Source organism: Cucurbita moschata, unplaced genomic scaffold (assembly GCF_002738365.1).
Source record: "Cucurbita moschata cultivar Rifu unplaced genomic scaffold, Cmos_1.0 Cmo_Scf00005, whole genome shotgun sequence".
Taxonomy (NCBI): domain Eukaryota; kingdom Viridiplantae; phylum Streptophyta; class Magnoliopsida; order Cucurbitales; family Cucurbitaceae; genus Cucurbita; species Cucurbita moschata.
Window position 1 is genome coordinate 5,318,541 of NW_019268521.1, and position 23,817 is coordinate 5,342,357.

General features: G+C 35.8%; 4 protein-coding genes across 10 annotated transcripts; 3 read left to right on the forward strand and 1 right to left on the reverse strand.

The window, feature by feature from the left end:
• Positions 1-3,715: 3,715 nt before the first annotated feature.
• On the forward strand, positions 3,716-9,377 carry LOC111442974 (ubiquitin carboxyl-terminal hydrolase 18-like). Its single transcript, XM_023080549.1, has 11 exons — positions 3,716-4,008; positions 5,063-5,267; positions 5,363-5,451; positions 5,560-5,645; positions 5,735-5,897; positions 6,024-6,147; positions 6,236-6,393; positions 6,908-6,992; positions 7,399-7,611; positions 8,052-8,113; positions 8,216-9,377. The coding sequence occupies exons 1-11, from the start codon at positions 3,716-3,718 to the stop codon at positions 8,967-8,969; spliced, it is 2,232 nt and encodes a 743-aa protein (XP_022936317.1). The 3' UTR covers positions 8,970-9,377.
• A 1,935-nt stretch (positions 9,378-11,312) lies between these two features.
• LOC111442977 (F-box only protein 13-like) lies at positions 11,313-13,526 on the forward strand. The gene is made up of 2 exons (XM_023080556.1): positions 11,313-11,608; positions 12,074-13,526. The coding sequence occupies exon 2, from the start codon at positions 12,097-12,099 to the stop codon at positions 13,336-13,338; it is 1,242 nt and encodes a 413-aa protein (XP_022936324.1). The 5' UTR covers positions 11,313-11,608; positions 12,074-12,096; the 3' UTR covers positions 13,339-13,526.
• A 673-nt stretch (positions 13,527-14,199) lies between these two features.
• LOC111442979 lies at positions 14,200-19,232 on the forward strand. 7 transcript variants are annotated; one of them, XM_023080559.1, is made up of 8 exons: positions 14,200-14,532; positions 14,713-14,781; positions 14,861-14,918; positions 15,098-15,131; positions 15,858-15,920; positions 16,877-17,018; positions 18,803-18,987; positions 19,105-19,232. In XM_023080559.1, exons 1-6 carry the CDS (start codon positions 14,493-14,495, stop codon positions 16,991-16,993), a joined length of 381 nt encoding a protein of 126 aa, XP_022936327.1. In that variant the 5' UTR covers positions 14,200-14,492; the 3' UTR covers positions 16,994-17,018; positions 18,803-18,987; positions 19,105-19,232. The 7 variants fall into 7 exon arrangements, 3 of the variants coding, with proteins under 3 accessions (XP_022936327.1, XP_022936326.1, XP_022936328.1); XM_023080558.1 differs by having other exon boundaries at positions 14,200-14,781; positions 16,875-17,018; XR_002710409.1 differs by lacking the exons at positions 18,803-18,987; positions 19,105-19,232 and adding an exon at positions 15,234-15,322 and having other exon boundaries at positions 14,673-14,781; positions 14,861-15,131; positions 16,875-17,013.
• A 57-nt stretch (positions 19,233-19,289) lies between these two features.
• Positions 19,290-23,246, reverse strand: LOC111442975 (3-ketoacyl-CoA synthase 10-like). The gene is made up of 3 exons (XM_023080550.1): positions 22,770-23,246; positions 21,349-21,977; positions 19,290-20,014 (listed from the first exon to the last, which is right to left on the reverse strand). The coding sequence occupies exons 1-3, from the start codon at positions 23,178-23,180 to the stop codon at positions 19,456-19,458; spliced, it is 1,599 nt and encodes a 532-aa protein (XP_022936318.1). The 5' UTR covers positions 23,181-23,246; the 3' UTR covers positions 19,290-19,455.
• Positions 23,247-23,817: the final 571 nt, after the last annotated feature.

Genomic DNA, 23,817 nt, shown 5'->3' on the forward strand with positions numbered 1-23,817 from the left:
ATTTTTTAATATTAGTATTAATTAATTTGATTAAGAAATATTAATTAAAAAGTGGGAATTTCCTATGATTGGATGGGTGTCATTAGCTGTCTGGTAATTATAGTGACACATTCACTTTATGTGCGCAGGAGACGGAGTCGGAGACGGGTCCCCTTACCGCACATATTATTTGCATAAATAGCCCATCCCCTACCAACCTGTAAAAAAAATAAATAACACAGCTTGCTACCAAAAATGAATAAAATAACACATAAAATTTAATTAATTATCTTTTTTTCAATAGGTATCTAAATTTTTTAAAAGGGTAAATATTCAATTTTTTTAATTAATAAATTTACTAAATATAAATATAAATGATATGTACGGTAAAATCTTAATTTTTTGTAAATATAAATTCCATATTGAATAGATAAAAATATGGTTAGACACATAATTTAGAAATTATAGATTAATTCGAACAACCAAACTTTTAAAACTTAACTAAACTATGAGTAAATCGTAAAGTAAGACTTCCATTCCACGAACCTTTCATTTTTAATTTTAGTTTTTTAAAGTTAAAGTTTAAAAATATATTATAACCCAATATTTTATTTTCTTTTAATTATTATTATTGTATGGGCTTTTTTTTTTATAAATAAAATAAAACTCCCCCGGTTGTAAACTGAACTTTGGCAACTGACTTTATAACCGTACGATGGGTGACACGTGTGCAGCATGTGTTGGGAAATAAATGTACTTTTTATGGAAAAAAAAGTGGTGCAAATTGCAATAAAACAAAATAAAAGGTTTCGAAGGTGCAATTTTGTGGCAGTGAGTAGGTGGCATCATTTTTTTTTGTTTTCTTTAAGGTTTTGGTCCTTTGTTTTTAAATAATTAACGTCATATGCCCCATACTCTTTCATGCGTTTTTTTAATACCAACTTATTTATAAATTAGAAACTTGCAATTTATTGTGCAGCGTCTTGAATGGAATGTTAAATCATGAACCAAAAATATAGTTTCTTTTACAAAAAAAATTCCTAACCATATTACGAGAAAATTAGACCTATGGAACCAAAAATTTTGAGTGGAAGGGCCAAATTCAAGCCGTTTAAAGCAAACTATGGGCTCGGGTTGAATTACCACCTTAAGCCAAATCCCAAGATGCTAGGTCGACCTAGCTTCCTCAATATCGAAGCTGACCCTAGCTTCCTCGTGGCGAGCTATTTGGGAACGACACAAATGAATTTGGTCATATTTTTGTTTGATAAAAAAAAAGAAAAAATCTATTGACTCTAAAAAAAAAGCAAATTCATGCTAATTATAAAATATCTAAATTTAAATTTAAATTTAAAATATGACGAATTTAATAGATAAGATATCAATTAAGTTTCTAAAACCATAATTAAAAAATAGGAAGAAATAATAATAGTAACAAAGGATTATTTATTTGTTGGCAAGTTGTCGAGTTTTTTTTTTTTTTTTTTTTTCCAAGGCGCATTTTACAATGTGTCAGCTCAGCGACAACTTTCTGGCCTGCTCTTCCGCCACTATAAACTTGAAACTTCGTTGAACCCTATGGGCTTGGGCCGTCTTTCATGATTCGGCCCACAAAATGACTGAAAATCTTATTTTTCAAATAATATGTCGGGGTAAATCACAGTTAAAAATAAAAAATAAAATACTAGTTTAAGTCGGATAATATTGAGCTTCGGTCAGTTACGTACTTCTCTCTAACAAACACGTGATCCCATAATCCACTTTTCTTGGGGACTCAACGTCCTCGTAAGCACACTGCTCAGTGTCATACTCTAATACAATTTGTACGCTTATGCACGTTATATATCGCCGTCGGCCTCATGGATTTACAATACGTCTATTAGGGAGAGGTTTCCACACTCTTATAAATAATATTTTGTTTCCTTCTCAAACTAATGGAATATCCCGTAGGATTCAGCTCATAAATTTTTTATAGTTCATGAGGATATACTCAACCTTTAAATTAAATTCTATGTTTAGAACTTTACCTGGTTCATATTTTTATTCTATTTTGTTTCATTTTTTATTACTTAGGTTAATATCTTAATATTATTTATTAAAAATATAACTTATAAGCTTGCAATCGTAATATTTTATTTAATTATATCAACTTCCAGAGATAAAAAGTGGAATAATCATGAAATTTGAAGGATGAAAATATAATTTCAGCCTAGAATATAATAAAAAAAATAAAAAAAAGAAAAGAAGTCAAGTCAACGCGGATGCTGACTCAGGTATTTTTAGTGTTTTATTTATAATAATATTAATTGGGTGGCTGGAACAGTTCGACAAAATTATATTGTTTCTTCAACAGCTATCAACTGCCAGCCAACGCCAAGTCAACTCTAATTAAATTTCATCCAATATCAATGCATAGTTTTCGTACAAACCTGTAATTTTATAAGAAAAAATGACGTTTATTGTGAAATTAATTAATTCATATCAATACCGATGAGTTAAGAGTTGAATGGATAGAGGTGCGTCAAAATTTAGTTAGATGAATCTCGTGATGATATTTTTCGTTAACTTTTTGAATTTCGATCGTGCATTTATGATAATATTTTTTTTCAAAATTTAATAATTTTCGTATTTAAAACGTGACATTTTCAAACAAATTATTTAATATTAAATTATAAAATTACCTTATTAATTCTTATAATCGTATTAATTAGGTGAACAAAAATTTATGCATAATAATAAGTTTTAAAACTTTAATTTTGTAAATAAAAAACGATTGAAATTTATATTTTATATTAATGTTATTAGAGAACTATGACTGTCATTCTCATACATCAAAGACCAATGTGATTCACTTATGGTTCAATAAATGGCGTGGACTTTTGTGACCCAATGCTAAACGAATTAACGCCAAATCGTCATATTCATTGCTGGTGATAAACTGATAATTAAATTAGTTCGGGAGAAAATTAGAGGCGTGCACAAAAGATTAAAGCAATATCTTGAGAAAATCAAATCGAAGGTAAAACGTTTCATTTTTCCTTTCAATTTATCCTAATTAAAAAAAAAAATTATTATGGATTAAATATTTGATTAAACTAGTTTGTAATTTAGGAGTGTAATTGATGAATTTAAAATTAAAAAAAGTAATTAATAAATTATATATCAATTTAATAAAATTTTAAAATGGGTAAATTTTAAAAGTTTTTGTGGGTAAATTTGTAATTTAGGTTTAATACTTTATGATTTATTTGAAAATTAATTATTAGAAACTTTAGGTCCAGTAGGAGTGGGAGGAGGGGATATAAAGACCGGGAAAAAGTTATTCGGGAAACGAACGGAGAAACTTCTACATAAACAAAGGTTCATTCGGTTGTTCATTTCAGTTTCAAAATTTTGTAAATTAACCCTAAAATCCAGTCGGAAGAGAGAGTTTCGAAGAAATAAAGGCTGTCCCCATCGTGAAATTGCAGTTTCGTCGAATTACAGAGAGAGAAAGAGGAGTAGGACAGAAACAGCCGCCTAATTTGCACGAACTCCTCACCGTTTCGGCTTCCTGGGTTCGACGATTCGATCTTTGAAACAGCCCTAATAATTTCTTCTTCTTTTTGTATCCTTCTTTTAGTTCTTGCTTTGTTTCACTGGAGGTACTTATTTTGAGGTTCAGTTTTGTGTAAATTCATCGATGAAAAGCGATAGGATCCGCGACGAATCTTGGATCAACGGCGGGGCTGCTTAGATGCACGTCTCTGGAGTAACCTTGGATCTTAATTGGTTCCTGCAATTGATATTGACAGTGTTTTTGATCATCTTCGGGTTGCTGTACTTGGTAAAGAATACGGCCTCCAAATACTTTGAGGTCGACGCGAATTTCGAGGCTTCGGGTGGTGGAGGAATGGCGGGAAAAGGCGGAGGCGACGGTGGCGACTGCAACTCAATGTCCGGTGGCGGTTCTACGGGCGATGCTGTATGCGTCGTCTGTGGGAATTTGGGCACGAAAAAGTGCTCGCGGTGCAAGGCCATTCGATACTGGTAAGTGGTAGTCTTTTCAGTTGCTAAATTTACATCAATTACAATGGCCATTCCTGTCGAGTTAATAATTTACCTTTTATTATTTATTTGTTATAGTAGGCAAGTTAGACAAAAGCAACCCTTTATCGGCAATAATTGTTACTTGATCGACCCTTTTTTTTTTATCCTTCTTAGTTTGCTTTTCTTCTCTTTATTATTAGGCGTTCTTTTTCCCCTTTGCAGCAGTTTATAAAGCTTGTGAAATGGTGGAAGGCGTTGGAAAACTGAAATTATAGGGATTTTTCTTTTAGTTTTGCTCTGTGTTGATCTCTGTTTCAACTATTTATAGGGATTAGTTATGCTCCAAAGTTAAACAAGAGAGCCTTTGTTTTTGACGGTCTAGTTCGTCTACAAGCAAATTACAGTGTAGCTTCAAGGATGAAGTGTCTTTTATTTGAATTTGTTGTCTTATAATGTGAGTTCTTGCATTGGTTGTTGGAGAGGGGAATGAAACATTACTTATAAGGGTTTGGAAACCTCTCCCTAACAAACACGTTTTAAAACCTTGATTCCTTGAGGGGAAGCCCGAAAGGGAAAACCCAAAGCGGACAATATTTGCTAGTGGTGGGCTTGGGTTGTTATAAATGGTATTAGAGCCAGACACCGTGCGGTGTGCTAGCGAGGACGTTGGGTCCCTAAGGGAGGTGGATTGTGAGATCCCACATCAGTGGAGAGGGGTACGAAACATTCCTTATAAGGGTGTGTGGAAACCTTTTCCTAACATACGTTTTTTATAACCGGAAGCCTGAAAGAAAAAACTCAAAGAGGACAATATCTGCCAGCAGTGGACTTGGACGGCTACAAATAAACCGTCGCATTATCTGCTTGACATTGTTGATTTTTAGTAACCAAAATGATTGTCTTGCTTTTATACATGAAGTTCAAAGCTTTCTTGAATGGGATTTCTCTTGTCTTACGCTTCGACTGCTTCTGTATTTGTAATTCTCATTTGCTTCTTGTAGATTATATATTTGTTTTGACGTTTTTTTTCTTCTTAAAATCATTTATTGTTTAGTTCACCAAAATGTCAAGAAATTCATTGGAAAGCTGGTCACAAGACGAAGTGCAAGGATTTTCTAGCGCATAGGAATTCAAGTGACTGTGAAACTGCAAATGCTGACAGGGGTTCCAAAGCTTCTACTGTTGGGAGCAAAAGTTTTTCTTCAATTTCGCTGATACCGTCTCATAGGGCCTCTAAGCCTATCAAGCAACCAAAAGATGTATGTTATCTTCCTTTTTATCCCTAGAATTGAGCAATATTGTTACTGATATCATATCTTCTAATAAAGTTCATCTTTATGCTTGGATGACTTAGATTCTTTTTCCCTATGATGAATTTCTGGACCTTTTTTTCTGGGATAAGCATCAGTTTCATCCTTGTGGACTCTTAAATTGTGGCAATAGGTTAGTATTCACTTATTTCTAACAATTCTACCCTTCATGAATTACTTTCAAAATTCAGTCATTTGGAGTTTGATTTTACCTTATCGTCTTGATTCCTATTTCTTGCAGTTGCTATGCAAATGTGGTTCTTCAGTGTCTGTCCTATACAAGACCACTTTTTGCCTTCCTTATGGAAAGAGGGCACAGAAATGAATGTAAATACCGTCGAACTTTTTTCTTCCCCTCCCCCCTACTTGGGCCTTAGTACTCATGTGTCCGTTATTTCACATCCTCTTTTAATCAGGTGTTCGTGACGATTGGTGTTTCTTTTGTGAGTTTCAAACACATGTTGAAAGAGCTAATCGAAGTGCCCAACCCTTTTCACCTAATAATATTATCCTTCGGTTGCCTAATATTGGTGGAAATCTTGGTTATGGAAGGCAGGAAGATGCCCATGAGTTCATGAGGTATTTGTCTTGCTTTTCTTTTTGTAATTTGATATTTCTTGCTGAATGTGTCGAGACAACATCAACTCTTTCTTTCTACGACCAGTTAATTATTCAATTATCTAATGGCCGACTTCTGTTTTGCAGATTTGCTATTGATAGAATGCAACTTGCATGCCTTGATGAATTTGGTGGAGAGAAAGCTGTTCGTACTCCTTCCCGAGAGACGACCATTATACAACACATTTTTGGTGGCCAACTTCAGTCCCAAGTAAAGCATTTAAGCTGGCCTTCCATACTATCTGCCATGTTGTGTTTTGTGCTACTGACTGATGAGGGTTTGGATCTTGATACTTCAGGTGATATGTACAAATTGCGAGATTGTCTCCAACCAGCTTGAAAATATGATGGATTTGACTGTTGAAATTCATGGGGATGCTGCATCATTGGAGGAGTGCCTCGATCAATTCACGAAAGTCGAGTGGCTGCATGGTGATAATATGTACAAATGTGATGGGTACGTAGCCAACTGGGTTCTGGGTTTTTTTTTTCTTTCTTTTTAGTAGGTTCACTATGCCTCCAAATTCATTTTGAACCCTTTAGAATTAAAACGACCATCATTTGGAAGGTGGCTCTGTAACCTTGATTATTCCCTTCTGTTATCCAGAAGGTATTTCATTAGTTGTGTAGGGTCACTTCCTGCTTACCTGATGAAACTATTTCCCCCAACATGAAATCCGCTTCTTTGATAGGTTTTGTTGACTGATTAGTAATTGCTTTTTCCTGGTTTCTAGTTTTCGAAACGATGTTTGCATTTTGAGTTAGATCTTAATCTAATATACTCATCTAGTTTGTGAGTATGGAGGACACATGACATATTTATTTCGTAGTTTTTTTTGATAATGAACAATATTTTAGGTGACGGAGGAGGACGTAGACTGTGAATTTTGTCCTCGAATAATTTACTTTGTCATTACTTTCTAAGTCCTTCTATACTCTTTTATATGATATGTACATTTTTGTGATTGTAGGTGCAATGACTATGTCAAGGCATCAAAATGTCTTACGATTAAACAGGCTCCTAACATTCTTACAATTGCCTTGAAGAGATTTCAGGTTGGATCCCTTCTTTCATGTCTGCTTTGGTTATTATGCCAATATACCTTTATATTACTGCCCATGATTAGAGTATTTTACGTTAATTGTTGCATGGCCACCTCAATGGGAGAACCTTGGGGTAATGGTTTAATAAGTCAATGGACATCATGGGATTTTTAGACCCAAAGAAAGAAAAAAAAAGGAAAAAAGAAAGGAGGCTTCTCAGCTAGTCAATAGCGAAAGAACAGGTTATTCACACTACTCTCTGGTGTGGAAATAGAGTAACACACATCTTTACTGGTAGTTCATCTTTAGAATAGTTGAAGTTGTGCTTGGGAACACCGTTTATTTTGAACAATGAACAAAGATAGTTTTGTGTTTGTTTTTTTCCTTCCCCTAAGTTTCTATTTGAAAACTTTTGCAGAGTGGAAGGTTTGGGAAGCTCAACAAGAAAGTAACATTTCCAGAGACTTTAGACCTTAGTCCTTACATGAGCGAAGCAGGAGATCGTACGGATGTGTACAGGCTTTATGCTGTAGTCGTTCACATCGATATGCTGAATGCTTCATATTTTGGACACTATATCTGCTACATTAAGGACTTCTCTGGAAATTGGTACAGGATTGATGATCGTAAGGTCGGTCCCTTTCTCTCCTCCCACTCACACAGATTGACACAGACAACAAATAATGTGCACTGCAAATATATCCATATAGCTTCACGCTCCTATTATGGTTGTTCATTTCCCTTGTTATTACCAGAATTATATTTGATGTAGATGCGCGAATATGAGCTAACTTTACGAGGCGATAATTGAAAATTGTAATTCTCATTATTTACAATTCTCATATTTTTCGATCTTGCTACTGGATAATGTTGGCATTGATTTGTGAGGTCCATATAGGTAGAGGTTTTTTTTTTTTTTTGTATGATTGACGTTAAAGCTGAAGCTTATTCTGGGGTAATGCACGAGCTCCGATAGCAGTTCTTTTGTATCGTTTAACATCTCATTGGAATATATTATTTGTTCTCCAAGACTAACTTATTTTCACTTTCTTGGCTGCCACATTCCTTCAGGTTGCTAAAGTTGATTTAGAAGAGGTGCTATCTCAGGGAGCGTACATGATTTTGTACTCCAGGTATTTTTCCCGCTTCAGGAGTAGATCTTTTATTAGTTCTTGTTCATTGTATTCTTGACGGAGTGGAGATGTCTAACGAATCCATTTGCTGATTCTTTGCAGGGTTCGCCCGCGATCTTCAAGTCTTCAAACTATTGAATCTATGGGGAACAATCAGCTACAAAAAGAGAATGGAGAAGTGGATCTTTGTGCAAATGAACGAGTTGGAAGTGCTAAACTAAGTCTTGTGGATCACGTTTGTTCGTCTAACTCCGGGTCGAGTGATGGCTGTATGCATTCTGATAATTTTACTGGGTCCCCTGACATTCAACCACAACCCCTGAGATTGTGTTCTAAAGATGATATGGATGGAGATGTACTTGAATCGTCTACTTCAAGTGGGGTTTCTGCGTGTACTCGCAAAGCAGATTTCGGAGTATCTTCTGAAGCGATAACGGATGGTGTTCAGGATATAGATCTGCTTGATTTTGGAACTAGTTCATCCGTTCCAATGGATATTCCTTCTTTTGAAAAGGATTCTCTTTTGTTGTTGAATTACGAACCTTCGATAACAAATCCACTGGATACAAGAACAGCAAGTGGAAATGATCATTGTCGTTCAGCCATTTCTATGGAGGTTTCTTACGGCGAGGACGTTTTGGTGAACAATCTCAGAACTGCGAAAGACGATTCAGAGGATACAAGTATGGTTAGTTGCGAGACGAGTTCTCCTCTAGCACAAGATGTCAATGGACACATACATGGAGATGAAACCGTTCCTCTCGCTACAAATAATCAAAATAATCACTCATTCAACGAGACGTCTGCTGCTGAATCCCACAAGATGAATCCGGGATCGCCCTGTCTGGGCTATTAGTTTGAAGATGCAAGCAAGAACAAATCAAGTGGAGTCGATGGGTGATGTTTAGGCCACTCGATCGATCGTTCATAGATCAATCAGTCATCCTTAAAACGAGGTTTGAGCTGATATATTTTTTCTTCTTCTTCTGAGGTTTCACTATTAGCAGAGATCTCGGCGTTGATTACAAATTGTGAAAGTCCGTAAACATATCAAAGTATTGGTTCTTACTGTGCTCTTATGCAATAGGGATTAGGCTCTTACAGAGATTATCTGGATACCTTGTTTTAGAGTTCATTAGAGATTAGGTTCTTAGTTTCTTCTAACAGAAATTAAAACTCATTTCTAAATGTTGACCTTGTGTGTTCCTGATGCACATTCATTATAAAATCTAATGAGAATGAGCTACACTTTTTTCTCGTGACATTAGTCTCCGAACTAGAAAAGGAACGTATCTACTTTCTCTTTATTTATTTAATATAACTCATTGTAATATCCAATTTCCCTCCTGGAGTGAAGTGGGATGTGAAAGACGAGATCCTATGGTTAAAGCTAAAAAATCCTCCTCCCCCGACTACTAAACAACTATGTCTCCAATTAGAGGTATATTAAGGTTTGGTATTTGACTCCGGAGACTACTTGATGTATTGTCTGTATTGGGTACTTTTTCTTTTAGATGGACCAAATTGATTCACACCCGACATTCGACTCTCGCACCCTAGAGGAAGCTAGCATAAATAGTAGGGTTAAAAAATTCCAAAGAAGACATTTTTGAGCATAGAATACGGTAAGGGAAAGCAAAAAGAGGGGGTGGGCAAAGGCAAAACGGCGGAAGGCGCACAAGGTGGGTTGACAAAGAAGAGGACTGTAAAAGGCATACATAGGCGTGTAGCAGTAGAGCTTGAGAGTAAGCAGTAAGCAGTAGGGAGCATCGAGATCTCTGCCTTTGTTTTTGTTTTCATACCAATTTGCCAATGCCATCAAATTAGCCATTACTCCCAACATAAAAGCCAAAAGAAACGCAATTTACGGCTTTTTCTCCCTTTTGCCCCCCTCCCCCCTCCGTTTCTATTCTTCAATTATTTCTCCACAACCGTACAATATTATCTATTTTGAACATAAATTCTCATAAATGATTTCATATTAATAGAGATAATTCCTTACTTATGAATCCATGATCGCTTAATCAGTGAGTTTAGAATTAAACTATAATTTAATTAGTTAAAAAATGTGTTAGTGACAGAGGTAGTAGGCTAGCTCTAGCTATTGCTCGTGACCTTAAAGATTCTGGGTGTTTTGACTTTGAAGCCACAAGACAAAAAAAGAGAGAGAAAAATGGCATTTTGAGGGAGAGATTCCCTCTACGAGGAGAAGTGTGTCGTCAAAGCAAAGCCCCAATAAGTCTTGTATTTTTTTTTTTATTTATTTTTGGGTGTGAAAATGTCAGCTATCAAACATATCCAAGACAAAACCCCCCCACAATTTGTAATATAATCCATAAAATATATATATATATAAAAGAAAAAAAAAAAACACACCACTTTCTCTTACTTTTAGGCAGAGAGAGAAGGCAGAGTCACATGTGGGAAGGCATGGATTTTGTTTCATTCAAATATGTATATTTCATTATATATATTTTATTTTATTTATTCAAATTATAAACTATGAATTTGTGAGCTAATTTCAGACACTTGTTATCAAGCCTTGAGACTGATTTTTTTTTTAAAGATTATTTTACTAATAAAAAATAGTTAATATTTTTATTTTCATAACTAAATTCTAAAATAAAAATTATTTTTGAATGTCACTTTCGGTGTCTCATTCAAGTGACAAGGGTTACAGGATTGCGATGAGCTGAAGCTGCCCCTGTTGACTTGCTAGTTGATGCTACTCGATTTTGAGCCTCCTATTATAACAAATATTATAACTATGATTCATACTAGCATTCTTTCGAATTCGAAAAAAAAACATGTACCAGACTCATTAAGAGAGAACATGTTTTTTTTCAATTGGGTCTAAATATTCTTTCAAGTTTATTGGGTCTAAGGCTGGTTTACTATTGAAACAAATAATCAATTTTTTCAATAATTAAATGTGTTTTGATTTTCCGAACACGAGCATTGTCAACGATCTAAACATCAATTCTTTCTTTCAAAATATGAAGTTCGAATCTCGGGTGTCCGGAGTAAATAAGCTAATAATTTTAAAAAAAGAAAAAGAAAAAAGGAAAAAGAAAAACCCACCAAACGAATCCAAAGCGAAGAACACTCGTGAACAAGAGTCAACTCGTGTTTTCTCCTCCTCTTTACTTTCTTTTTTGTATTTATAATTAAGAATCGTATTCTTTTGACATTTTTTTTCCCCTTTATTTATTTATTTATTTATCCGCTCGTGTATTCTCCTCCTCCGTCTCTCCTCCTCCGCCTCCGCCTCCGCTCTGTAACAAAGTGTCAACGCCTATAAAAGTCACTGACCCCGAAGCTTCCCTCTCTTCTTCCTCCATAGCCCCCTTTCTCTTTTTCCCTTCCTTTTCTTCTTTTCTCTCTTTGCCTTTCCCTTTCCCCATTTATAAGGCCTCTTGACACTCCACTTATCCAGTTGCTCTCAACTACTGCCCCATCGTTTCCACCTTCGTCGCCGCTGAATCATCCATCCAGGTGCATTATCTGATTCCTGTTGTTTTTATTTGATTTTTGTGTTCGGTTTTTGTTGATTTCCTGTGATTCTCTTTCGATGTGCTTTGTTTTCACGCTGAGTTTGGATTTTTGTTCAATCGTGAGGTTTGAGGGTTTCGGATCATGGCGGAGGTATCTGCATTTTGTTCGTGGAACTTTTGCCTTCGTTTCTGATTTATGGAATCCTTGGCCTTCGTGTTTTGTGTTCATGAATTTCTCTCGAGATTGGCTTGATCTGTTTAGGGTTTTGCGGTGGTTTTTCAAAAATAAATTGAAATTTCTCTGTATGTTGGTTCGATCCACTGAGTTTTTCTTCTTCTTCTTACGGATTTGATTTGAGATCCTTATTCGTGCTTCATTGTCTGGTTACTATTTCTGGATTATTTGGATCGATTCAAATTAACTTGTGATTGAAACTAACAGGCTTATGTTTGTTTGATATTGCAGTGATTTCTCAGATATTTCTGCCAATGGAACTTGGTGATGTTCATGGTGATTTGGGGGTGACTCGGAAGAGAAAGAGAAATGATGGAGAAAACAACATGTTGAGCAACTTCTCTTTGGATAATCTCAATCAAGACATTCTGGAAAGGGTGCTTTCGAGGCTACCGACCTCGGCATTCTTTCGTCTTTCTTCAGTGTGCAAAAGATGGAAATCAGTTGCAGCTTCTTCAAGTTTCAAGTCTGCCTGCTCGGACATTTCGGCACGCGACCCCTGGTTTTTCATGGTCGATCCACATCTCAACCGCTCGATTGTTTTCGACTCGACTGAGAAAAATTGGAAGAAACTTAACTATCCACACCTCCTTCAGAACCATCATCTCGATTCGATCCCCGTTGCAGCCTCTGGTGGTTTGATTTGTTTTCGCAATTCGGCGGGAAACTTCATAGTGACCAATCCTTTAACAGGCTCCTGTAGTGAGCTTCCTCCTGTGGATCTTGACCAGAAAAAGCAATCTCTTCATGCCATTGTGATGAATGCAGACCCCGGCGGTTGTAAGGGCTCTTACAAGATTGTATTAGTCTATGGCCAGCTTCCAAAGCTTCGGTTCAAAGTCTACCATTCGACCACAGGTTGCTGGGACGACGATGTTACCTTGAGTAGAAAAGTAGACGATTCTATCGACTTCAACTTCAATGACGATACCGGTGTGTACTTCCTGAGTCGAACAGGAAATGTAGTGTCCACAAACATGCAGAGAAGCCCATCCAAGCAATACTCATCCGTGGTTACGAACAAAAGCGGGGAGGACACCGTCTATTTCATTAGCTCCTCCGGGACTATCATGGCTTGTAATCTGAGCAAGAGATGCTTCGTTGAGTACCCCAGGCTCATGCCTGTCTTTTCAGAGTACTCGATCGACGTCGTTGCGTGTCAAGGTGAGATGCTAGTTGTTATGTTGTCTGAGTTTCTCGAAACTGCAAGCCTTAGAGTTTGGAGATACGACGAGGAATCTCGAACTTGGCATCAAATTGCAGCATTGCCTCCTGCAATGTCGCACGAGTGGTACGGCAAGAAGATTGATATCAACTGTGTAGGAGCTGGCGACCAAATACTCGTATGCATGAACTCGAACGAGCATTGTACGTATCTTCTATGCAATCTCGTCGAGAATCAGTGGACCGAATTGCAGAAATGCTATATGAACGGTGAAGCTGTAGAGTTTATGTCTGCCTTTTCGTTCGAGCCGAGGATCGAGGCTTGTGTATAAACGAATTGGCTATTGATTTATTTTTATAAACGAATTGTTCTATAGCTGTTTAGTTCTTTGTGCAAGGCTTTCCTATTTGTTTTTGAATTCTTTGTATTCTTAGCTGACTTAGCTAATGGAATTCAAGAAGATGAGAATAGATGTATGTAGATTCCTTCTTAATAACCTTCTGCCAATTTTACTGTTCAGCCTGTGACTTGTTAGGAATCACGACTCTCCACAATGGTATGATATTGTCCACTTTGAGCATAAGCTCTCATGGCTTTGCTTTGGGCTTCCCCAAAAGGCCTCATACCAATGAAGATAGTATTCCTCACTTATAAACCCATGATCTTCCACTAAATTAACCAATGTGGGACACTCCCAATCCCAATAATCCTCAACATGACTTTCTTTTGATTTTCAGTAGATGAAGGCTGTTTTTACAGAGAAGGTAAATGCTTTACCTTTTGCTGTAAAAATGGACTGCTCAGTTGAGAATTTACCTCAACTCTGCTCTGAATCTGCTTCTCAGTTCCTCAGTTGTTCAAATTTCATCCAATGGGTGAATTGCAGCATAAGGTTGTCCCTTTACTCTGAAAAGTCTGCAGAGTGAATAGGCAAATTTTATTATTTTTATTATATATATATATATATATAAATTAATGTTACATATACTTTTTTTTCTCCTTTTTTTATTATTTTTTTATTATAGGCGTGCTAATATATTAATATGTAATTTTGATTTTTAGTATAATATGTAATTTTAGGTAAATGTTTTATTTTATATTATTTCCAAACTAAAAATACAAAAAATCAAAACTTCGTTTGGGGGCAAATAAAATTGATTAGTTCATTCAGGCAAATTTCCTTCCCGCTTAAAATTATGCAACAAAATGAACAGACGCAAATATACTCGCTAAGAGAGGAATATTGATGATCGTTTTCCCTTTTTCACTGGATTTTCAGAGCGAACTTTTGTGTATTAGTCTCGAAAACTTCATCTGCTTCGATGAAGATGATGGTCTCGAATGGATATGCCGGCGGAGGAAGCAGTGGTTATGGATACGATGGTAGCAATTCGTTTAGAAACAAGATTTACAAGCGATTGGAACCTTGTTTGGTGATACCGCCGCCGAGAGGTAAGCTGCTTGGCGCTATCATTAAGTTCCTCGATGGCGCTATCATCGGAGCTATTCCTGAAGTCACTTGCAGGTTTTTTTCCCTTCCGTTTCTTCGCTATCATTTGTATTTCGATGTAGCTACTTTATTTGAGCTTTTGGCAAAGGAAGGGTTTCTGATGATTTCAGTACCTTATAATTTGACTTTCGATCATGACATTGCCGCGAGACAAGTTTTCGAGAGGTTTTGATGGCTGTTTGGATGCCATTTTAGCGTCCGGATTGCTTGATGAAGATGTTTCACATGCTCAACTTGTTAACCTTTCTCTACCGTGGATCATAGGTGAGTCAACTCGTGATCGTTGTCTTCATTTCCATAGGATGAAATGCTGAGGTAATTTCATTTTGTTGTTTATTGGTAGCAATGGCGCGCTTCTGCAAGTACTCACATGGAGCTATTTCGCCGCGAAGATTCCTAAGGTTTGGCCTCTTGCTTTTCTTCTGGTTATTTAGTCTTTAGTTTACTTGTGGAAATGAATTGGACGCAACTGACTAGCTAATCACCGAGATGATAATTTTCTTATCAATTTCAATGGTTGTGTGACATAATAAATATTCTCGTTGTGGAAGGATAATGCTATAATCTCCTTAAACAACAGGCCAGCAACAGAGGCTGTTCCTTACTTTGAGCAGGTAAGGCTGGCATAGATCACTGTTCTTATATCGATGGATTTCATGGCTAGTTTGTTTGGGCTTGTGCATGCTCAAAAGTATCAACTCCTTTTCACTTCTAAGAGCGATCGCTTATGGAAAAGATATCAATTCCAATATCTGAGACAATTTGCATTTTACCTCTGGAGATGTTTGTTTGGATTGTACAAAAGGTGAGAACCTGGTGATTTTCATGATCTTTCTGAATGAACAGGTTTTGGAAATTGAAGTGAAGCATGATCTTGAGTTTTCAGTTTGAGGGAAGGTGTTTAATCTATAGGGGCGCTCGTCCTGAGTGAATCATTTGTTTTTTTGGATTCCATGAACCAAAGATAGGACGTAGCGATCATTCACTTCTAGATTTTGAATGATAGCAGTATAATAACCCCTAATTGGAGCTAACTCACTTTGTTCTTGATTTCTTTCATGTATTGGACATGGCATTGAGAATAGATAGACATCAAAGAAGACTGCATAACACGAGCTACTGTATTCCATTTGAGAATATTGATTGAATGCTTCTCTAATCATTTGAGAATATTGTTTGATGCCGATTCACATTCATCCTTGTCATTTTCATTCGATTCCAATACTACTTGCTACTTGTGCTATAATTTCTTTTTTTCTTGAATCATGCAAAAAATCGTATCCTTGATCTTTGATGCGTTCATGACGAAACTTTCATTTACTATCCTTGTTTGTATGCAGGGGATGTGTGGAAGATCTTGCTTGATGCTGCTGGAGCTATTGTTTCAGACAGAGATCAATCGAGTAAGTCTTGAATTCTCCGACTAAAATTTGTTGATCAGCTGCCCTCAGTTTTAAACCAGGTAACCCTTTAAAATTTCACGTCTGCTTCTTTGCTTTGTCTCTTCCATTTTAGAATTTTAGAATGGAAGTGGTTAGGAATCGGATCTCCACAATTGTATGATATTGTACACTTTAAACATAAGTTCTCATGGTTTTGCTTTGGCCTTCCCAACCGGCCTCGTATGAATCGAGATAATATTCCTCCTGATCATTTCCTAAATTAACTCAGGTGGGATTTGGTAACATGGGTACTAAGTTGACAGAAGAAGATGCCTGGTTGACTATGGCTGCTTTTTTTTTTTTAATGTGATTGGGTTGGGTCGGGTTGACTCAACCCTTTGCCCATTGAATTTGTACCCAATCTATAAACGGGCTTTGGTCTAAAAAATTCAACCCATCTCGAAATGTTATCTAGGCCAATCCAACCTTTATAATTCAAGTTGAGTTTTGGATTATTGGTTGAATACACACTCCTACTTGAGGCTTTTAAAAATTAAGTGTATCAATGCACCTTTTTAAAGTTTTTACATCTAATAGATCAATTAGGTCTCATTTCATAATCATTTAATTTTTTAATTTTTGGGTTAAGAATTAAGTTTTTAAAATCTATGAAAACCAAAATTTTGTAAATAAAAAATAAGTGTTTTTAAAATATATTTTTGTTGAAATTTTGTTAAGAATATATTGTAAAGAAATTGTCAAAATTCTAAAACTTTTTTAAAGAGACTAAAAAAAGAAAAAAGAAACAGGAACAATTTGGGAGAGGAGAAGGCGGGGAAGAATATGGGAGGGTCGCGGGTGAGATCAAGAATCAGATGATCCAATCATTTGTTTCTTTTTCTTTTTCTCTCTCTTTCTCTTTCGTTAATTATTGTTTGATCGCTCTGCTATTTGCTGTCTGGGCGATTTCTTCAGTTCCATTACACCTGTTCCTGTGGCTGTGCGGCGCGGCTCCCATGGATTATTGTAAAACGTGGTTGCTCTTCCAATCCGAAGAGCCTTGTAAGTCTATGACCTCCGCCATTGCGCCATGAAACACCACATACAAATGCAACAAAGGCACGTTTCCTTTTCCTTGCATCATTTCAATCTCTCTCTCTATTTCTTTTTTTTTTTCCCTTTTTGTCGGCTCTTCTGATACATGTAGGAGTAAGATTTGTTCTGCAGTTCTTTTTTTTTTTCGTTTGCCCTAAATTTTGTTTTCTTATGATTCGCATCATCGTTTTTAGTTCAATTTTATATGAATATCCTTTGTTCCAAATTTAGGATGGTTTCTGCTACTGTTGGAGTCGGTTCTGGGATTTATTTTTTAGGCTGAAACTCTATTTTAGTGTTCATTTTAGTAAATGTAATGTAAAATTTTGCAAAGTTTAACCCAAATTCTATGCCCAATGAAAACAATAAGATAAATGGACCAAACTAGTCCCTTAAAAGTACAAAACCGAAGCTGAAACTATGATAAAAACAAAAGAGTATTTAAACTTTGGATAGACTTTTGGAATTTGGTGTCTACTTCCTCGACATTGCAGGAAATGGGATAAAAATCCGTCTCGGATTTCAGTTCTAAAAAATTATTGTCTTAACCTTTTGAACTCACAAAATTGGGGTTATTTCAAACCTGTATGAAACTCCAATTGCCTTTTCCAATCTGGAATGGACTTTTCAGATCTTCGAATTTAGTGGACTCTTTTCTTTAGGCAACCATTTTAACATCGAGAAATTTTCTTTTCATGTAAACTTGGACTAACTTAGCAAGTTATTGATAATTGAAAAACCGCAAGAACCTACTTGCCATGGGGCCTACCACTGTCTGGAAGAATAATATTTCCTTACTCACCCGACGTCAGAAACTTCTTACTGCTCACCCTGAATTTTTTACATATGGATCTGAGAGAAATTTTCTTTTCTTTTCCTTAGGAAAATATAAATACTTATTAAGAATTAGTGATTTTGACAGACATTAATTAGCCACTTAATTAAGTATGAATGAGTGGTGGTTCACAGAAACTAATTAGCCACTTAATTAAGTATGAATGAGTGGTGGTTCACAGAAACTAATTAGCCACTTAATTAAGTATGAATGAGTGGTGGTTCACAGAAACTAATTAGCCACTTATTAAGTATTGAGAACAGCAACAAAGACAGGATGAGCAGGATCAGCAAATTATACGCCCACTTCATGTAACCGCCTAAACATGCTAAAAGATATTATCCTCTTTGAACTTTCCTTAAAGTTTTAAAATGCATTTATTAGGAGAGGTTTTGACATCCTTACTCTTAGAAGGAATGCTTTGTTCCACCTCTTCAATTGACGTGGGATCTCACAATGCACCTGCTTAGAGGCCCAGCGTCCTGGTTCTGATACCATTTTTAATTGTCCAAGCCCACCGCGAGTAGATATTATCCGCTTTAGTCCGTTACATATAACTACAGCCTCACGATTTAAAATCCATCTACCGTGAAAAGGTTTCTACACTTTTTTGAGAATGCTTCGTTTCTTTCTTCAATTAATCTGGGATCTTACATTTATGTCCAATTTGAACTTGAAGGAAGAAGAAGGAAATCCAGGAGAAATCCCAGGATATACCAAGGTGGCTCCTGTGATTGCTTATTTTGTTTGGAAAATGGATCTGCCTTAGTTTCTTCTCCACCTGTTGCACAGAATCTCAATACAGAAAACCCTATGCAAAATTTAGGTCCGAATCTCAATTTTGATAATAATTTAAAAAATTGTGGATACTCGTTCAGCTGTCTGTGACAACAGTTATTCATTTTATTCACTTTCATTCTGGTCCCCATCTTCATATATCTGTCCCACTGTTTCTTTTGCTGCTACTTATCAGGAAGTTCCCAAATCAATTTCATTATCCAAGGAAGAAGGGATCCTAATGGCTTCTGATGTGTTTTGGTCCAATAATGACCCAACTGGAGAGAGCGAAAAAGGCATGCAGCAGGGTGATATTTTGCAGCAGCATTCGAATTATCAGTGTGCAGAGGAGGATTACCTACAAGATCCTGATCTATCCTGGTATGATTTTAACTTTTCTTCATATTAATGAAATTCGAACACAGAGAAAAAAATATATATATTTAGGAGCAAGCTTTATGATCTATTTATTTGGGTGCTTGCATTTTGGATTTGCAGCTTCGACATTGGGGAGATTGGTTAGGTTAGCATGATTATTTGGTTTTATCTCATATCATGCTTTTGAATCACGGGAGAAACAATATCTTTTTCCCAATCAATATATATATATATATATGAATCATTAGCATTTTATGAATCTTTAGAAGGAGACTACATTCAATGATTTTAAAACCAAGATAGGATTTTTTTTATGGATACCGTTCACAGATTTTACAGCATACAAATAGAGAAATATTATATTTCCTAAAAAACCAGAAAAAATCTAGTTTACCATATGCCTTAGTTCTTAACAGCCTTCTTTTCCTTCGAAAGTAACTGATTGAGTGGCCAAGTGAGAGGAGTGGTGGGTTAGAATTGAAGCGGGTATCTGTCGATGCAATCCAGCCATGGGCTCCTGGCGGGCTTGCGGTTGCGCCTCATTGAGCGCCAAACTAAAGAGTTGCACTTGAACCCAGACCCAAAAGCCAGCTGCCAAATCCGATCCCCAGACTTGACCCTGTCTTTGGCCTCCAAGTAAGCCAATTCGTACCAAATGCTGCTGCTGGAAGTGTTCCCGAATCGGTGAAGTGTCATTCTAGAAGCTTCCATGTTTCTCTCGCTAAGCTCAAGGTTCCTCTGTAACTCATTCAATACTCCTTTGCTGGCTGCATGCACACAGAAGTGCTCGAATGCTTGCTTGTAATCTGGAATGTATGGCTTCTTTGTGTTCGGTACTCCACCGCCGCCGGAGGAGAAGAATTGCCTCCAGACTAGAGCTGCGAAGAAGAGGAGCTGCTCGGAGAAGGGCAAAACGAGAGGTCCCAGGGTTGTGATGTTGGTTTTGAGAGCTTCGCCTCCGATTTCCATTAGGTCTTTGCTGACTTTTAGGCCTTTGAATCCTTGCTCGTCTTCTTCCTGGTAAACACACCTGCCACCCACCATGCAACATTAAAGATCAAAAGCAGTTGACTGTTTAGTTATTTCATACCTAAAAAGGAACGAAACTACGACATCGCTGATAGCATTAACTATTGATTTTATAGTACATCAATTGCCACTAAACTATATTAATATTGGTAGATTGATTTACAAATATCTTAGTGATGAACACTGAAAAAATGACTATCAAAACAATGATTTAAAATTAATTGACCTAAAATTACTACGTACGAAGAATAAATTTTTTTTTGTTATGATTAACAGAAATTTCTTTTAATGTAATGCAACTACACAAATTATCATCGATAATACTTGAAAAAAAAAAGTATAAATAATTCCTTGTATACTGTATATAAAACAAATAATTTTATTTAAAGATAACTTTTTTAACATTAAATGTATGGAATATATCAAATGATAATTAAAATTTTTAAATAAGATTTTTTGTCACCCCTAATCAAATACTCTGATATAAATATTTCATGTTGGCAGTTGGATGATATAATGGACCTGAAAGAATACAGCTAGACAACATAAAAAGCCAATGAACCTAATAACAATTCTTGTTGGCAGTTGAAAGATGTCATAGGCCTGTAAATATACAGCCGTATGACAAAATAAAAGTCCATTGACATTTAAGGCAACCACTGTTACATAGACCAAACAAAACGGTGTGATTTTTACTATTTACATCTAATATTTTTATTACATTTGAAAGGAAACATTATATCTAAAAAATAAAACTAATAGCATTTTTGGTCCTCAACTCTTCTTAAAAATAATAATTTAGTAACTTTGTAATAATTTAGCACATAATCTATAATCTTAAATATGTAACTATTTAATTTTAATACTTCAAAATTTGTAACAACAATTTCTATTGTTAAAGTATTGTTAAAATTCAATGGGTAGAAAACTATAAAGATTAAATAATTATCATAAAAATTGACATCAATTTTTTTAGGAACTTTTACAAATTTTAAAATGTAGAAACTAAAATATTTCATATTAAAATTTATTTACTCAATTGTTAAAAAAATTTAAAATAACTAAATTGTTACAAATTTAAAACCACCAAATTACTATTTCAACAAAAAAATAATTTTTATTAAACTTTAAAAAAAAAATTGGAAAATATGCTTTAAATATATAGGTTAAAATTAAACTCTTTAATTCTTTTCAAAATTAAATTAAATGAAATTATTTAACAAAACAAATAGGAAAGAAAAGTGATCCCATTTCTTACGCCTTCCCTTCTGAACGCAAATAAAACTGAAAAAGACAACAAAGGGAAAACGAAAACGAAAAAGGAAAAGGAAGTACCTGAAGCTGCGATCATCAGCACCTTTGTGTGTACGAACGACGTGTTCGAGGCGGTACTTGGCATGGCGGTAGTCACGGCGGCGATTAGACAGGAGCACGGCAGAGCAGCCCATACGAAAATAGCAATTAGGAATAAGCATAGACCTGTCACGACCTTGGTACCAATTATATCCTACAACCTCCGTACTGACGACGACAGCGTAATTATTAGGGTTAGACTGAAGCATATCGCGAGCCAAATCGATTGCAATAACACCGGCACTACATCCCATTCCGCCAAGGTTGTAACTCAAAATATTTCCCCTCATCTTGTAGTGGTTGATGATCATAGCTGAGAGAGATGGCGTCGGATTGAAGATCGAGCAATTGACGACAAGAACTCCGACGTCCTTTGTACGAATACGAGTCTTCTCGAAAAGCTCGTCGAGAGCGCCAAACATGACGGCGGATGCCTCCGCTCGGCCTTCTTTCATGGTGGCACAGTTATCGGCGGAGGCGATCACCGATTTTGGAATGTAGGTTTCATCGCCGATTCCCGATGACTCTAAAATTCTCTTCTGGAACTCTAGGCTTCCTTCGTCGAACTTGCCCGATTTTCGTGCTAGCTCTATGAATTCCTCCTTTGATACCTGTAAAATGCCAAGATTTTTTTAAAACAATTTCTAACACATGATTCTATTTAATTCTCATAAATTTATTGTTTATATTTTAAATTCTCAGGTTCCAAAATTCTACAAAATGTATTCTCAACTCTTATCCTCATCGAACGATTCCTACATTGCATGCATCATCACGCTGTTAGCTATAACTACACTCATAAATTAACTTAAAATTAAAGCATCTTATTTCCTTTTTATGTAATGAAATTTAATTTAAATTTTAAAAAGAATTATTATAATTGATGGATGGACAGTTTTCATCAAGTACTTTTACAAATACGTAAAATTTCTAAATCAAAAGTAATTTACATGCTGACATTAAATAGTATTAATTAATAGGGCGAAATATCTGTTAAATTTAATACAAACAATAATAGAAGCTAACAATACTAATGTAATTTAAAAAGAAAAAGTGAAAGCTATCTATATATATTTTCCATCTAAAAAACACAAAATTAAGCAAAATATGCAAATAAAAGAACAATTGAGTACACACCTACCAATGATAGTCCTCTACTTGATGTGCCGTAGTTTTAGCGGCTAAAAAGTTTAGTAGGAGCAATCAAAATATATCGCATCAAAGAAATTCATTTTGTTATGAAAAGAAAATTAAAGAAACGCGACTTCAAAATTTAGTTAAAAACCAAACCAAATCGAAGCATATTGTGCAGTTCTCAAGAATGTTCAAATCCTTCACCAGATTAAACAATAATCAATCAAAAGAAAAGAGATAGAGAGAAACGAAATCGAACAGGAACTAACCTTGAAATCATCGGAAGGACGAAAGCATGAAAAATCGATAAGATAGATAGATCTAGGGCGCGACATGAAGTAAACAGAGAGAGTGAAGACAAAGACAGCGAAGAAGGAAAGAACAGTTGCGAGATCGTAGCGAGCATCTTCCCAAAGCTTCCGCCAAATCTCCTCACGGCTAAGACTTCCGACCTCGGCGCTGAAGACGAGTACAAGGACTGGAACAGTAGCGAGATATATGGCGTGGTTGATCAAATAATGGTAGCCTAATTTGACGTACTTGAGATTGACAGAGTGGAGAAAGTCCGGGAGACGGCGGCGGACTCTGACGGAGAAGGTGAGGGAGCCGGCGTTGGGGCCGGAGGATTCAATGCCGCGATTGACGATCTCGGTAGAAAGAAGGTCTTGTTCGTTAGCCATGAGAAGAGCGTGAAAGTTGGTGAAAGAGAGAGAGAGAGAGATGGATTTGGGATTTTTGAGAGAGAGAATATAAAGAGGGAAAATGAAAAGAGGCGGGTGGGAATTAGTTATTGCTAACACCAACTCGGCGCCAAAGCAGTTGGGACGCATTCAACTCCCATTAATTCTTCATTACTTCCCAACTCTTATCTTTCCCCCCCACCTTTTATATTTTAAATCAAATTTGTATTTATAACTTAATTAATTGAATTTTATATTTTAAATAAAAATAATAATTAGAACTTCAAATCTCACTCGAATTAAAATATATATATAATTTTATAAAAACAAAACCTCATTTCAATGAAATACATAATGCCAATAAATGAACGCTCATAAAGAGAATTTATTAATAGTAGCCTAAACATGATCTAAAATCAAGTATGTGTGGATATTCCTTATGTTTATGAGTTCACCTTAGTGAATAATTCACATTATCTTCTCTGTAAATAAAATTTCTATCTTAAAAAATATTCATCAACATCCCTACTTGGTCGATATTTCTATCGACACTGACATCCACCCTCCACTTATTCGAATAGTTTATTCGATAGGCCCGAGGAAGGTCTTCAACCAAAAGCAAAGCAAACCACTAAGA